At 41.5% G+C, this 16,131-nt stretch overlaps 1 protein-coding gene across 6 annotated transcripts in view; it reads right to left on the bottom strand.

The window, feature by feature from the left end:
- The window catches only part of HDAC4 (histone deacetylase 4), a 114,227-nt gene that overhangs the window by 73,627 nt on the left and 24,469 nt on the right, over nt 1–16,131 (bottom strand). For 4 of the 6 annotated variants that reach the window (XM_081908961.1, XM_081908964.1, XM_081908962.1 and 1 more), the window contains exon 3: nt 6,509–6,580. In XM_081908961.1, coding sequence (XP_081765087.1) covers nt 6,509–6,580 — 72 coding nt within the window. Of the gene's footprint in view, nt 1–6,508; nt 6,581–6,603; nt 6,659–16,131 lie in introns of all 6 variants that reach the window. The other 2 variants (XM_081908963.1, XM_081908966.1) reach the window with 1 other exon arrangement.

Consider the following 16,131-nt stretch of genomic DNA (forward strand, 5'->3'; position numbering starts at 1 on the left):
TCTGGTAATGTAAACTTCGGGTTGCAAAAGCAGCAAACCCAGAAGTGTTTCGCCGCATGCGCATGTGCAGAAGCGGTCCTTCCAGTTGTGGAAACCTCGGGATCCAACCGGAGCTCTGGAACGGATCCCACCTGCAACCGGAGGTACCACCGTACACTTAAAAACATAAAACCAGAGTTTTTTTGTATCATTGCCCCAGCCCACTGAAGAGAATGAGAGCCCATATTCTATTGATTTCACTTGGACTCACGCTTCACTCACCTTCTCTAGATTAGAGCTCAGAAGTGCCGCGAAGGCTCCCCAATTTGAAAACAGATGTGTAGTTCATTCAACATGAAACTGCATTTTGTCATTTCCGAATTTCTATACTGATATAAAGAATCAGCAACTCAATGCTTCTCCATTAGCAAGCGTCTCAAATGTGCCCTGTAGAATGAGCTTTATTACACTGTGGCAGAGCCACCTCTAAAGAAAACCTACACATTTTACCTATTTAGTTGCTACAAATAATATCTACCTCAAATGCCTTCAGTATTAGACAAGCGTGCCAGCTGCAGAGCTCATCAACATCATTCCCATTCATTGTATTCACAGACTGGTGCGTCAAACATGACTCATACTACTTCAGTCACAAAAAACTATCAGACATGCCACAACTTCCAAACAGAAGCAATGAGTGCCTCTGACCCACAGTACTCTTCGGGAAACAATAAAACCTTCTCTACTTAATGAACATGTCAGCCTAACAGAAAAAGCCTGTATTGTCATGAATATTTTATGGTGAACTAGAAAATTGCTTTTAACAGCTATGTCTTCACAACATATTAGTATGATCAGATTCATGACGTCTACAAAAAAGTATACAAAGGCTATATTCAGAGTTTTAATGAGAAATGTCAAAGGCACAAATTAGGTTTAAATTATGAATAGGTTGTATTCTTGAAGTCCAGTCTTTTCAACACCACAAAAGAATATCATAGAGATTTTCAATGATTATGCTACTTTTTATTATAGATAGATCACTGTCTTAGTTATCATTTTTACACCAAGTTAAAACATGTACACTGAGAAATTAAATTTTTCTAAAGATTGCCTATGTAAAAAACAAACCTCCAAGACATTTTACTTATGACTATAAAGTGTAAAATGAAAATGTATTTTTAGTGAATTTGTTTTACACACACACACACACACACACACACACACACACACACAGTTCACTCTGACAATGCTCATACATTTTTAAATCTAAACTTTTAAAATTATGGTCAAATAAAATATATTCCATCATACCTGTAACCCACTGTCTGCAAATAAGTATGTGTGTGTGAATTCACAATATATATTTTCCACCCTTAAAAAGGATCTTAAAAAACACATTAAAATGCCCGCCAAAGAAATCAAGGCAACACTTGCAGATGCTCTGCTTGGGCAAAGGGGCTTTTAAAATCCACCTTCCAAACAGCAGCCTCTCTAGAAAAGCCTCCTCCCAATAACACCCCCTTAGCTAGCAACCCATAAAGTACAGGGGACTCTTGCTGGAAGGAAATTTGCCCCTCCCTCTCTATGCGAGGGAAAGTGCTTTCTCCTTGCTAATGGTGGCAACACATGAAAGATTCAGCACTCCACTGCCCCACAGTTAACACACAATATGTGAGGAACACAACTATCTAACCAACATTTTGAATTTATTGCTATTTTAGTCTACCAGAAACCTAGTCTCTGAACGTGAACCCACCAACATAGTTTCTCACGTTATTTCCATTGTGTATCAATGTGCAATGATCATCTTGAGTATCTTAAACTATTTCAGACACTAAAATCCTTGCACAAGAACTCAACATATATTTTACAAGTCCTTCAGAATTTTAGATCAAGTTAATGGCTGCCAAACAATATTTTCATCTAAGAAAAATGTAGCGTGTGATTTGGGTATGCCCAACGTATATCAAATGGAAATTATAATAAATTCAAAGGAACATTCAAACAAATGCTGTTAATTCTCAAGAATATATTAGCACAAAGGCACTTAAACAGACTTAGCAATTCACTTAGAGGATGAAACCCCCAGAATCCATTTAAAAATTATCTCTAAAATTGTTCACTGAGCATCATTTTTCTTCTGCTCAATATTTGTCACAAATAGATGCTTAACAGTGTTATTGCTTAGAAGATTGCACTGTATATGCATGGCACTCTATTCACAGTCCACACTTCAGTAAATGTCAAAATTTGCTGAAACACTAAGAGACAGTGAGATCATAGCTATTTATAGAAACAAGCTTCTGCAGTATCTGACTGCAGTGCCAAGATACAGGAATGATATTTTTATTGAAGCTGTAGTAGAACATACCTCAACATGGAATAATAGCAAGCTATAGCTAACAATCACCAGATATTTGTCCATTCTGTTTTAAAAGCCTTTTTAGTCACAAATAATTATAATATGTTGGACACTATGAAGCTAGACTAAGGATTCAAACCAGAAGATAAAAATCAAGCAGAACTTTAAAACGTAACATATAAGTAACATGGTTTATATATTGCAAACCATATTCAAACTGGAAGTCCTTCACAGTAAGACACTAGGATGAGCTTAGCGCAGACAATATGTGCTAGTCTCTCAACGCTGATAGGGCGATCTGGAACATGTTCCCAAGTTAGAATAACAGAAGTACAGAATTGTAGAGTTGGAAGGGACCTCGGTATCTATGTAGGAATCTCAAATAAGCATCCATGACAGAGCGCCATCTAATCTCTGCTTAAAAACCTCCAATGTCTGCCACCTCTTCTGTGAGTCTGTTTCGCAGTTGAACAGGTCTTGATGTCAGAAAAAAACTATGGGAATTCAAGTCCTAAAAGGGAGACACAATACAGTTCCTCCCTTCTGTGATAGGAATTCTGAGGTCTTAGATATATGTTAAATGTTCATAAGTGTACCAACCAAGCACGTACATAGATCAGAACAGGAAGACCAACCTGGAACCATTTAGATTCCCAAAGTGTCCCAAACTGACCAAATGTTTTCTCTGCAAGGTCAAAGGAAAATGGAAAAGCCTCCCCATTGTCTTTTCCTTCACAAATCCTGTCTTAAGGGTATGTCTGTGTTTGAATAGGTTGAGCCTGTGACCTGGCCCAGGAACTAAGTATCACTATAAAAGACTAGCCAGGCTCCCCAGGAAATCCAATCAAGTAACCTGCCAGACAAGAGATAAACAATGACAGGAGGAAAACAACATTCAAATTTCTGTTTTAGACAGCCTTTTCTGTGATGTAGGTATGATGTATCTGGAGGGTGGTCTTAGGTTACACCCCTTCTGTGATGTATGTATGATGTTTCTGGGGGTGGTCTTGATCTAGAGGGTGGCAATTTCAAAAGTCTTTATAAGGTATTGCGCGCCATTTTTCTAGGTTCCTCCTCTCTCCTGTGGCCAAGGGGAGCACCCTGTTGCAACAGATCAATAAAGATCAAGCTTACTAGCTGCTTTGCTTCTCAATATTCTCTGGTTGGCCTCTGTTATTTTCTCCTACCAATAGGGAACCTATGTAAGGACTCTATATGGGCTCTTGGATACCCCATAAGGGGAAAAGGGCAGATTTTTGTTTACAACACTTCCAATCAGGGTTACAAGATTGGGAGCACTATGCTTCATTCACATGTCATGCAAAAATGTGGTTTAGCACAATGAATGAACAGGAATGAGCCTCAGCAACCCTTAGGCTTCCACATTCCCCCACCCCAGTCAGGATGCTTTCGGAAGCTTTTGCTTTCAGTTTTGGTTAACCACAGCTTGCCATGCCATCCAGACCCAGAGCTGTGCTTAAAATTAACTACAATGAATGGAATGGTTTGAAGTTGCTTCTTTTAAGCAACACCTGGTGAACATTAACTAGTTTATCACTCCCACACTACCTCCAGCCATACACAAAGAGGAATCCAAAAGCCCAAAGCACAACCAAGAGCTGGTTCATGAATAAATATAAATCACTGTTTAGCACGACATGCAGTTTAGAATAAACCCGAGCAAAGCCTCAGGCTTGTTTGCTCCCCCTTCTTTTGCTGCACAACTGGGAATGTGACTTCTGGAATTTCATTCAATTTCCACAACCTCTTAGATCACACTTTATCAACAAACTGGATGCTTGATTATACAAGCTTCATAACCCATGGTTTAACAATGATTTGCTGTGAAACAAACCAGTTTGTTTTAAACCATGCTCTCTGGCTGCTGCAGAAAAAACACACGACGATTCATGAAGCAGGAGAGTGCCAGACTCCTGCCCCCCAAATGGCTTGTACAAAACCAGAGTGTGCTTTATAATAATGACTCTCTAGAGAAGGCTCTCAGCTATTGGCACACGGTAAATGAAGAGTAAGCCAGAAGAGGCATCAGGCCACAAAGGCCTTTAAAGTAACAGTGTTCAGGTGGGGAGATGTTCCTGACCCAAAGCTTATCTTTTCCTTCTTTGGCTACTCGGAATGTACTATTGCCCATCCGCCAATACCAGACACAAAATAGTACCAAATGTGCCCTTTGGGGACAACATTAAAAACATGGAGAGGCATATCAATTCTAGCTAGTTCCATGGATTGATTATCTAGAGCAGTGGTAGGCAATATACTGCCTTCCATATGTTCTGGACTACAACTTCCATCATTGCTAACCTTTGGCCATGATGATGGGAATTGTGCTCCAGAATGCCTGGAAGGCCCTAGGTTGCCTATCCCTATCTAGATCCCTTACGGCCGGCTTTCAGAACTCAAATTGACTTGGAGGGTGACTTGCACAGGGAGACTGGGGAGGACATAAGGATTCCAACTGAGCATTCTCAGTGGTGTTACCCCAGTTGTGGATTCCTCTTCTTAGCCCTCTTCTCCCTTCTGAGTAACCTTTCCTAATCTGGTTAAATCTCCCCCCCCCCCACGTGATTCTCATTATGACTGACCCTATGGTGCTATTGCCTGTTTCCTAAGCTAACAGCAGTGGCAGGAGTGGTGAGAATTTTCCATTAGAGCTGTGAGAGTGGGAGGAAAGGTCTAACATTTCCCCCTCTGCAATTCTTCTTTTGCTGATTAGTTGACTGGGGAACAGGTAAGCATAGTGAAAACGAGGCTGGACTACGAAAATAAATTAATTTGTATCTGGAGGCCCCCCCATTTCCTGTGGATTAGTGGGAGGGTATTTTGTGGGCCATGTAACATTAAGCAGTGGGCCAGTGTTGGCCAGGGGAGTTGGGTGAACTGCACACTTCTGAATGACAAATAGAAAAAAAAATGTTATGTATCTTGGAGACTACGTGTCCAGATCAGAATATGTGCATCCTACCTGGAGAACCAATGGAATGCAGGCAAGGTATGTACATTTCCAAGGCCTGTGGGAGATTATTAATAATGGCTGGAGAATGCAGAAAAGTTAGTCAATATATGCACATTCCCCAATGCCTGATGAAGACCAGGAAATGACCAGGAGATGTACACAATTCCCCGAGTTACGAACACATTCTCTATAAGGCTAGGAGAATTTGCAGCGACCACTTGTTATACACATTAGCAACTTAACATACAAATGAGTTATGTAATTATGCTTCCTTTCCCCACAGATGTGCAAACACAAAGAAATGTTCAATAAATCTGTATACAGAGTATGAGAGTTGTATATGTGTGTGGATGTGACAGAGTGATGGAGATTGATAATATTTATACAATCAACTCAATATTCAAAAACCTGGCCATCCTTTTCGTTACCAAATACCATTCCATCCTATTTTCCTATACAAATTAATTATAGGTTAGTACCAATCAATAGCATCACATATAATCAAGCAGATTACAATGATAACATATATATAACAACTGCAGCATAGGCCAAGATTATAAATACAACCATTATCTCAATACTATTTTAATTAGCTTGAATAAATTCTGCAATTAATATCTAACCCATATCTATTCCATTCTAGCTCATAATATTCTTTCTTTACCATGTTATTCAAATAACCTAACACCACAAATAGATCTAATGATATTATATAACTTAATATTACCTATAATGGATAATTAACCTTTTTCCAAAAAAAGTTAATTTCTGTCGTATCTATGCATTCCAAAGAATAATCACCATTTCATAAACCCAGGGACAGGCATGTAAAGAAATCAGCCCTAACAGACAGAAAGGACCCATATTTACACAGATGAGGCATCAACATAAAACTCAAAGGCTGATATAAAAATTAGTAAAACAACAACAACAATCTTTATTACGGTCCAGAGACCCAACAAAAATTAGTCAAACTGTTTGGCCTCAGCTTTGCTTTGTTTACTTCCTTCAATATACTTCCCGTTTCCATTGTTAAGTATTATTTTTCCATAGTTGACATTAAATATTACAAATAATCTATGCTCCAAATGATTCCAAAAGTATCAAGTTACAGATCTCCTCCCACCCCTTACAGAATGTTATGTATACTTCTCACATATGGCATAATATTAAGCAGCTTTATCTCTTACCAGAACTTGGCATATGGTTTACTCTGGCTGGATTTAACAATTCTACTGGCTGGTCCCTGCCAGAAAGTCCATCTGAAAAAAAGAGAGAAACCCACCTAGTGTTAGTAGCTCCAGCAGGTTAAAGTTCACCAGAGGGTCTGAAGACATGACCTGATGAAAAAATAGAGGCAAAGAAACTGAGCTACGATTCTCAAAATATCTATATATATGTATGTGTGTGTGTGTGTGTGTGTGTGTGTGTGTGTGTATATATAGTTTTCAGTTATAAGTACAATTTACATTACAATATATTTTGTTTCAGTACTCAACTGTATTGAACTAAATTTTATGTAAGAACATGGTTGTTTTTACACAGTGTGTTTATATTACTGGCATTCTGTACCTTGCATTTAAATTGTAAGCAACTGTTGTAGCCTATGAGACCTAATACAATACAAACTGATCATTCTAACAGTTTGGTTAAGTTATTGGTAAATGATTTGTAGAAACTTTATTAAGTTCATACTTAATAAGAAGTTGCAGAAGAAGCGATTACAGAGTTACCGGTAATAAAAACACACTGCACAAAGTAATGAACAATTCTGAGAATTTTGGGTTCCTTTTTATTAAGTGCATGAAATGAAACTGCAATCTGGAATTGTTTGGGGGCTTTTCACTGCTGTTATAATACAAAATACAGATTGTAGAATATATATATATCTTATAAATCCTTATTGTATACTAAATAGTCCAATACAGGAATTAAATTAAATTCAAGTGTAAAAAAAGACAAAATAAGTTTTTCAACACACAGCTGAGATTTCAGGAAGACAATGTTTTAAGAAAGGTTTACTTTAAATGGTATAAGCAGAAATTCATGTTGTCAAAGCACTTTCCTGATTATAATTTTTCTAGGTCACTGTGCCCCTGGGTCAGTAGCTGCCACGGCCGGCCATCACAGCTGAGAAAAGTGGAGGGCAGCGTTGCTGCAACTCTCCTCTCTCTGCCCCCGGGGGGTCAGGCTGGACACAGGAGTAGAGCTGCAGCTGGCAGCGTTGGGCCGATGAGGGAGCCTGTTGTTGGAGGCACCTGGTCATGCCCCCTCAAAAAAAATATATGCCCGAGGCCACAGTCCCCACAGCTCCCACACACCCTACGCCATTGACCCATGTCACGCTGATCTTTTCAGGATGCTGAAGAGATCAGTGTAAAGTCGGCTTTCCAAGAAGGTCCTGCCCATCAGCTGGCATCACTAGTAACATAAGCAGATGGGCAGGTGGGCATGGTTTGGAGGAATGGCTTTACAGGCCAAATTGGACTCCCCCCCCCCCCAGTGGGCCCAGACTGGCCCACAGGCCAGACGTTCCCACCTACAATGTGTAGCCATAGCCATACACGATTTCCTCAGGAACGGAAAGCTATTTCCAGCTGCTACGACTATCTGATCATCCAGATATAAAGCTGAATCTAGCACACCCCTAAGCTGCAAACCTGATTTTTCAAGTTGAGTACTACCCCCTTCAACTCCTAATCCAGTGTCTCCCTCCCTCCTGACCAGGAATACATCTGTCTTGTACTGAGCTTCACAATGAGAACCTTGAAGCACCAGTTCAGAACCCCATTTTACCACATCTCACATATAATTTAGTAAAGAAAAACAACACACTGGGTCTAACTAGAGAGGAATAAGTTATATCATTGTAGCTGAAAATGATACTCCCCAACTAAAAAAAGTAGAGAAAAAGTCAGCAAATACAACATTCTGAATGCAAATCACATTTCTATTTCTACAGTCATTGGCCAACAGAACAGTTGTAAAGGTCAGGAGTGTACAGTGCAGACTAGAACAGTGCAGGTCATAGGACATTGAGAGATAAATTTGGCAATTGTGAGGTAAAATGTCAGAATAGTTCTTATTCAGTAGCTATTATGCTGTGCTCTCTTTGAAAAAGATTTGACCATCTCAAGTTACTAATGGCTTCAATGACCCACTAAAGAATAAAGAACTCTGCTAGTGGCCAGCCAGAAGAGAAGGGTCCCTTCCTCCAGTTGCTAGACTTGGCCAGCAAGATACAAAACGTTACACAGCAACCACCTACAATTCCCAACGACAAAGAATAATTCGGAAGAACAGAACAAGGAAAACTGAAGAAGAAGAGGAGGAGTTTGGATTTGATATCCCGCCTTTCACTCCCCTTCAGGAGTCTCAAAGCAGCTAACAATCTCCTTTCCCTTCCTCCCCCCCAGCAAACACTCTGTGAGGTGAGTGGGGCTGAGAGACTTCAGAGAAATGTGACTGGCCCAAGGTCACCCAGCAGCTGCATGTGGAGGAGAGGGGAAGCGAACCCGGTTCCCCAGATTACGAGTTCACCGCTCTTAACCACTACACCACACTGGCTCTGAAGGAAAAGGCAAAGAGGACAGGGTAAAATGGGGGTTCATAGAGGCTATGCTTCTTATATAGAAGGGAAACTCACAAGTCAAACTTTCTGTTTATGTTACAGATAGGTAGCCGTGTTGGTCTGCCATAGTCAAAACAAAAAAAATTCCTTCCAGTAGCACCTTAAAGACCAACTAAGTTAGTTCTTGGTATGAGCTTTCGTGTGCATGCACACTTCTTCAGATACACTGAAACAGAAGTTTCCAGACTATATAGTGAGGTGGGGAGGGGTATTCTATATAGTGAGGTGGGGAGGGGTATTACTCAGAAGGGTGGTGGGAATGGGTGATTGGCAGATAGCTGTGATGAGCCTGTTGACGACTCTTAACGACTGCAATAGGTCTTACAGGAAAAAGCAAGGGGTGAGAAGGTGAAAAATGGCTTTGTCATGTATAATGAGATAAGAATCCAATGTCTTTGTTCAGACCAGGTCTCTCCATGGTTTTAAGTTTGGTAATAAGTTGCAATTCAGCAGCTTCTCTTTCCAATCTATTTCTGAAATTCCTTTGTAGTAAAACAGCTACTTTGAGATCTTGTATAGAATGTCCTGGGAGATTGAAGTGTTCTCCTACTGGTTTCTCTGTCTTGTGATTCTTGATGTCAGATTTATGTCCGTTTATTCTTTGGCGTAAGGTTTGGCCTGTTTGTCCAATATAGAGAGCTGAAGGACACTGTTGGCATTTGATGGCATACACAATGTTAGACGATGAGAAAGAGAACTGTCATTGTCCAGGAGAGGACACAACAGTGTCCTTCAGCTCTCTATATTGGACAAACAGGCCAAACCTTACGCCAAAGAATAAACGGACATAAATTGTCCTGGACAATAAACGGACATAAATTGTCCTGGACAATGACAGTTCTCTTTCTCAAGCTCTGGGAGGAAGACCTTTCATTGCCTACAGACAGCCACCCAATCTTAAACAACTCCTAACCCACAATAATACTACAACCAGACTTAACACGGACACTGGCACCAGAGCCTGAAATAAACCCAGATGCCAACTTTGCTGCCACATACACCCGGACAACACCATTACTGGCCCCAACATCATCACACATACCATCTCGGGACTATTTAATTGCTCATCATCTAACATTGTGTATGCCATCAAATGCCAACAGTGTTAAGTCGTTAAGAGTCGTCAACAGGCTCATCACAGCTATCTGCCAATCACCCATTCCCACCACCCTTCTGAGTAATACCCCTCCCCACCTTCTCACTATATAGAAGGGTCTGGTAACTTCTGTTTCAGTGTATCTGAAGAAGTGTGCATGCACACGAAAGCTCATACCAAGAACTAACTTAGTTGGTCTTTAAGGTGCTACTGGAAGGAATTTTTTTTGTTTTTTCTGTTTATGGTTAGCTGAACTTTCTGGTTCTCCTTCAGCATAGCATACATTTCCATTCCACCTTAAGGAACGGACATGGGATTGTTACATGTCATATGTCTGTTTACATTCCAACACAGTACGCTGGGAACTTCCGTTGTGTGTATAGCTTTTGCTTTTACTTGTTCTCTGAGACGACATGAGAGACAACATGTTTCTTTGTCCTGATTTATGATTACCAAATCTGTAGTTGTAGTATGCTTCCACAAGCCTCACGCCTATTCTGTATGCGCAGTTCGATCTGCTGATAGTGTGCCGTGGCTCAGAAGCCTGGGTCGCTGATTTACGTCAGAGCAGAGGCGATAGTCTTCATAGCGGCATGGCTGGAAGGAGTCGGCCGAGCTGGGGCTAGCCAGCTGGCCTCCCGGCCCTCTGCATGCCGACAATGTCCACTGAGGGCAGGAGAACCCCTATTCACAGAACTTGTTGCAAGATCCTCCTGCCAAAGGATACTTCCACCAAAGCAGAGACTGGGTGGCCATCTGCCATGGGCGCTTTAGCCAAAATTCCTGCATTGCTGGTTGGACTAGATGACCCCTGGGTCCCTTCCAACTGTACAATTCTATGATTTTCTGTACCTTGCTTTTGAGCAGTGATTGGGTGTGAAATCATCACAAATTATAACCAGGCAAAAGTTTCCTATTTTTCTCTGAGAGAGCATTTTCAGTAATTTTGGATTGTCATCTCCCACCAGGAGGAGGCAAGGCCTGACTATGAGGAGGAGTCTTTGTGTTGGGCTCCCCAGTTCTCCTTTAAGTGCACCTTACTTTTAAAATTCATTCTTTCTATCTATATCTATCTATCTATCTATCTATCTATCTATCTATCTATCTATCATCATTCATTCATTTCTAGTTGTTTATTCTCTCTCCCCCCCATCCCAAGGAAGACTAGGATTCACATGGATGGCAATCTCAGGATATCTAAAGTGATAATGATATGAGCCAGGATGGGCAAGGATCAAGGAGACAGGTGGTTGGTTTCACTCATATAATAATAATAATAATAATAATAATAATAATAATAATAATAATAATAATAATAATAGAAAATGGTGGCTTCCAAAAAAAATATTAAAATACTGTAATACATCAAACATTAAAAGCTCCCCTAAACAGGGCTGCCTTCAGATGTCTGGTAGTTGTTGTTCTCTTTGACATCTGGTAGGAGGGCGTTCCACAGGGCGGGTGCCACTACTGAGAAGGCCCTCTGCCTGGTTCCCTGTAACCTCACTTCTTGCAGTGAGGGAACCGCCAGAAGGCCCTCGGAGCTGGACCTCAGTGTCTGGGTAGAATGATAGGGGTGGAGACGCTCCTTCAGATATACTGGACCGAGGCAGTTTAGGGCTTTCAGTTCCAGCCTCTCCACTTTTCAGATTGAATGGATGGGTTAACTGAAAGGAGGAAGCTGTTTGCTTTCTCCTGCCTTTTTGCCTTCTCCACCTTGGAGAATTCATTAAATGTGGTGGGGTGAAATCACAAGGCTACTCTACATATGTCCTGTAAGACGATGTGGATGTGACCACCCCTCTATTATAATTATAAATTAAATTTCGATACCTCCCTTCATCTGAGGATCACAGGGCGGTTTACAATTTAAAGACACAAAAATACATACCACAGTAACAAACAAAAATCATAACTCACTCCCCCCCTCCCACAATTGTGGGCATGATTCCCTGAGTCGTATGGAACATCAATTTTACTTGAAGCCTGAGGACTATATGGTCTGGGTGAACATCACCACATTCCCCCCAAAAGGCCAGAAACCCCAGCAATCTAATCTGCCTGGACAGGAGGATAGGAGAATTTTGTGTGTGTGTTTGTTCTTGTTGATGTGTGGGTGCAACAAATATTTAGTCCTGCAGGAGGGGTGTCATTTACAGAAAACAATGAGAACTGGCTTGTAGCAGGTCATCTCTTGCGAACGCAGAAATGTAAAAAGCCACACAGTTATGAATACAGCCAAAAAGTCATGTGAGGAATTAAACACGGTACTGTACTATGTTGATCCTTCCATCCAGGCAAGCATATCAGCTTCCCAGACAGAACAATCCCCCTCCTCCTTCCCCCATACACTGTTCTCAAGGGCACATGAGGTGGGAAGCCTCCACTGTGGAAGCAGAAGTCATCTGAATCCTGCTCCGTGGGACTGAGGTTGAGTACGGAAGAATAGAAGCCTTGATAATAATTAAGAAGTACTACTTTTCTATAAGCAATACTTAACAGTACACCTGCCCCAGATCTGTACTTGCAACACCACCAATACACACAAAGAACTCGTTTCCATCACATCCACGCCAGACTGCATGATTACTACTGTTATCCTTTCCTTCCTCTGTCCTGAAAGTGATGGCTTCATTTATTATTACTATTTATTAAATTTGTATACTGCCCTTCATCTGAAGATCACAACATAAAAATACAAAGTAATTCATGGATGTGGTGAGCATGTTGTCTCAAAACATGAAGAGTGTGCTTTCTTTATCCAAGATACTCATTGCCTTTCAGCTCAACTGCTGAGCAGACATTGGAACAGTGGCTTTCTAAAGGCAATTAAATGTGAGGGAAAGTGCATCCAGGCATGTAGAGCAGATGCCCTTGTCTGAGAGAACAAGATCCATTTTCTATTCATGCCAGAACATTTCCCAGTGCTCTATGCCTTTTACAAACTTGCCTACTTGCCTGATAGACAGAGTAAGTGAAAAACTGTAATACATTTTTGTTGAAATACGTGTAATACACTAAAATGTAAAGAAATTGTTCCTTCAGCATATTCCTGAAGAACACAATATTACAGACAACCCATGCATGTTGAATGACAAAAGTCACCTGCCATTATGAAAAAGTTTACTCAAAATAATTCAACTCTTTGTCAGCGGCTAGAAGACATTATACAGCCAAATCACAATCCCAAACATTGATAAATATTTTTGTACTGCAAATGCACATTGGGAGGCAGCAATTTGGGAGAGATATTAAATGAAAAGGATGCTTGTCCCCATGAAACATCCCGAACAAATGCCAAAGATACAGCTGCTTTTCTGCAAGCAAGGATTCCAGATCAGTTTCCAAAGCAAACATGTGAAGATGACACAGTTTGGAAGCACATCTTAGTAATGTAAAGGTTTGAATATACCCTCTTGGCGAGGTGCTCTGCACAGTTAGAAAAATCATTTATGAGTCTTCAGTCCAAATCCTGAAATGCTTCACATCTTCTGAAGAGCAATGGTCTCTTCCATGCCCTGAATTTGCCCAGCATCCGGCCTACCACACTGGCCAGCCAAATGCATCACAAACACAGCAGGTGGATGGCGAGAAGCAGAATACCACCATCCGTTGCTCTGGACTTGCGAGACATTTCCAAAATGCCATGCAACCAGCAATGCCCTCACTCTTCCCTCATAGTTCGAGAATAAGGAGGTGAGCAGTGTGAGAAACTCAGATACCTAAGCTACTTCCCAAATTGCCCCTTAAACCTAGGTTACAGCTATTGCAAAGCTGAAAATGAATTGTATATATTGTTAACACAATAAAATTCAAAAAGCGTAATGTGGTTTTCCCACTTTTTTAGCTTCTGTTTTGATTCCCATTGGTTATTTCAGGTGTATTTTGTGGCCTTTTGAAAAACAGAAGCAATTAATATTTCCAAAAAGAAAGCATCAAAAGTATCCCAAACCATACCATTGTATTTTGAGCAAATTAATCCAGAGTAACTATCATTTCCTGATTCTGTACTAACAACAGCACACACACGGGCGTGTTGAGTTGGGCCCAACATTAGGGAGGCTGTCACATGCCTCACCCCCACCCCAGTCCAGCCAGGCCTGCTGGGACGCATGGGCGTCCCTTTGAGGAGCGCCAGAGCGCCTTCCCAGAAAGCGCTCTGGTGATCACAGCAGTGTGCGGGGAGGGTGAAAAATGCCCTCCATGCCTCCTGCACCCACCTGGTGGGCCAGCGCTTGCCTGAGAATGCTGCCTCAGCAACACCGTCTCACGGCGCTGCCCAGTTGACCTGACCCAGGAGCTCCCTCGCACCTGCAACCCTGTACAGACAAGGGGGGGGTGGCACGGCAACGCTACTGCTGCAGCCGCTCCTCCACTGGGCCAGACCTGACTCAGGAGCAGAGCTGAGGCTGGGCTCGAGTGCTTGCCTGGGGACAGCGGGGGATTGTTGGAGGGGCTCAGCTCCCTGGCTACAAATACTGAGGGGGCTGAAGCCCCTTCCGTCTACTCTAGCTGGTGCTCCTGCCAACACCTATTACAAGCCTGCACAACTGATGGCAGAGACACCCACCTTGAGTGTCCAGTTTGGTGTCCCTCAATCCCCCCACTCCAACATTTGTTTTGTTTTTAAGCACCACTGTGAGAGTCTAAGGTAAATAACACTTTATTATATTTTAGTATATATATGCTGCCAAAGCAAGCATGGTAAATAACACTCTAAAATCCACTACAAGCAGTGACCGTTTTAGGCATGTCCTATATGTGTGTATGCGGACGTGGGTGGCGCTGTGGGTTAAACCACAGAGCCTAGGACTTGCCCATCAGAAGGTCGCGGTTCGAATCCCCGCGATGGGGTGAGCTCCCGTTGCTCGGTCCCTGCTCCTGCCAGCCTAGCAGTTCGAAAGCATGTCAAAGTGCAAGTAGATAAATAGGTACCACTCCGGCGGGAAGGTAAATGGCGTTTCGGTGCGCTGCTCTGGTTCACCAGAAGCGGCTTAGTCATGCTGGCCACATGACCCAGAAGCTGTACGCCGACTCCCTCGGCCAATAAAGCGAGATGAGCGCCGCAACCCCAGAGTCATCCGTGACTGGACCTAATGGTCAGGGGTCCCTTTACCTTTATATGTGTATGACCAAGCAGGCGCACTGAACCCAGAAGTGACCCAAAAGTCACAAAATGGGGTGGGGCAGGGCAGGAGTGGGGTTTTTGCAGGTTTTTACAATAGATTTTCAAATATATGTGATTTCACTTAAACGCATGGTGCCTTGGAACTATGACAGAGTTTGAGGCTCAATGCCACTGATAATACTCCCTAGTGGTTTATTAGAACACCACAAGTAAAACATGATGGTACAGGTCCAGTAAGGAAAGCATCTAAGGATGCTTAGTACTGACAGAAACAGCGTATTTTTTAAATAAAAATACATACTTCAATGGCGCACAATACTTTGTGCCCCAGATTTTCAAGTTAAAAAAATCAGTCATAACCTTTATGAAAGAATATTAACTTGCAATCTCCAATAATGTTTCTCTGGAATAAAAAAGCTTTTGTAGTTAAGATAAAATGGAAGTATGGCACCCTCAGTGTGGTGACCTCTGACATCAGAATGAACAGAGAGCACCAATATCTGAGGTTATTTTAAAAGCAGCAAGAAAAGGGCAATAATTCAACTTTTATTTCAACTTGAATTCATTTCAGGACAAAAAAACCAGCTACTACTAATTTATATTTACTTCCCAAATGTGAAAATTATATTTTACTGCATGGGACTTCAATATAAATAAAAAGTATATGAATAGCCCTTGAAGATATCTAAAGTTCAAAATAGCAACATGGCAGTCAAAGTAAGTGGAGGAAAAGTTAACTCCTCCACACTATCAAAATACAGAGAATAAAATAATTCATTATTTTATGATAGCATTCACAGAACTATTAACATTTTCATCTGTTATTACTGGTGGCTAGCACATTAGCACATAAAAATCACTATATCCTGTTTCTGAACCCAATACTACTACATGGGTGGTGTTTTTTGGTCACATCTATGCAGGACAAAATGTAGAGGCCTCTTTCATGCCAACATCT

The sequence above is a fragment of the Podarcis melisellensis genome (genome assembly GCF_964234715.1).
Source record: "Podarcis melisellensis genome assembly, chromosome: 1".
Classification (NCBI taxonomy): Eukaryota; Metazoa; Chordata; class Lepidosauria; order Squamata; family Lacertidae; genus Podarcis; species Podarcis melisellensis.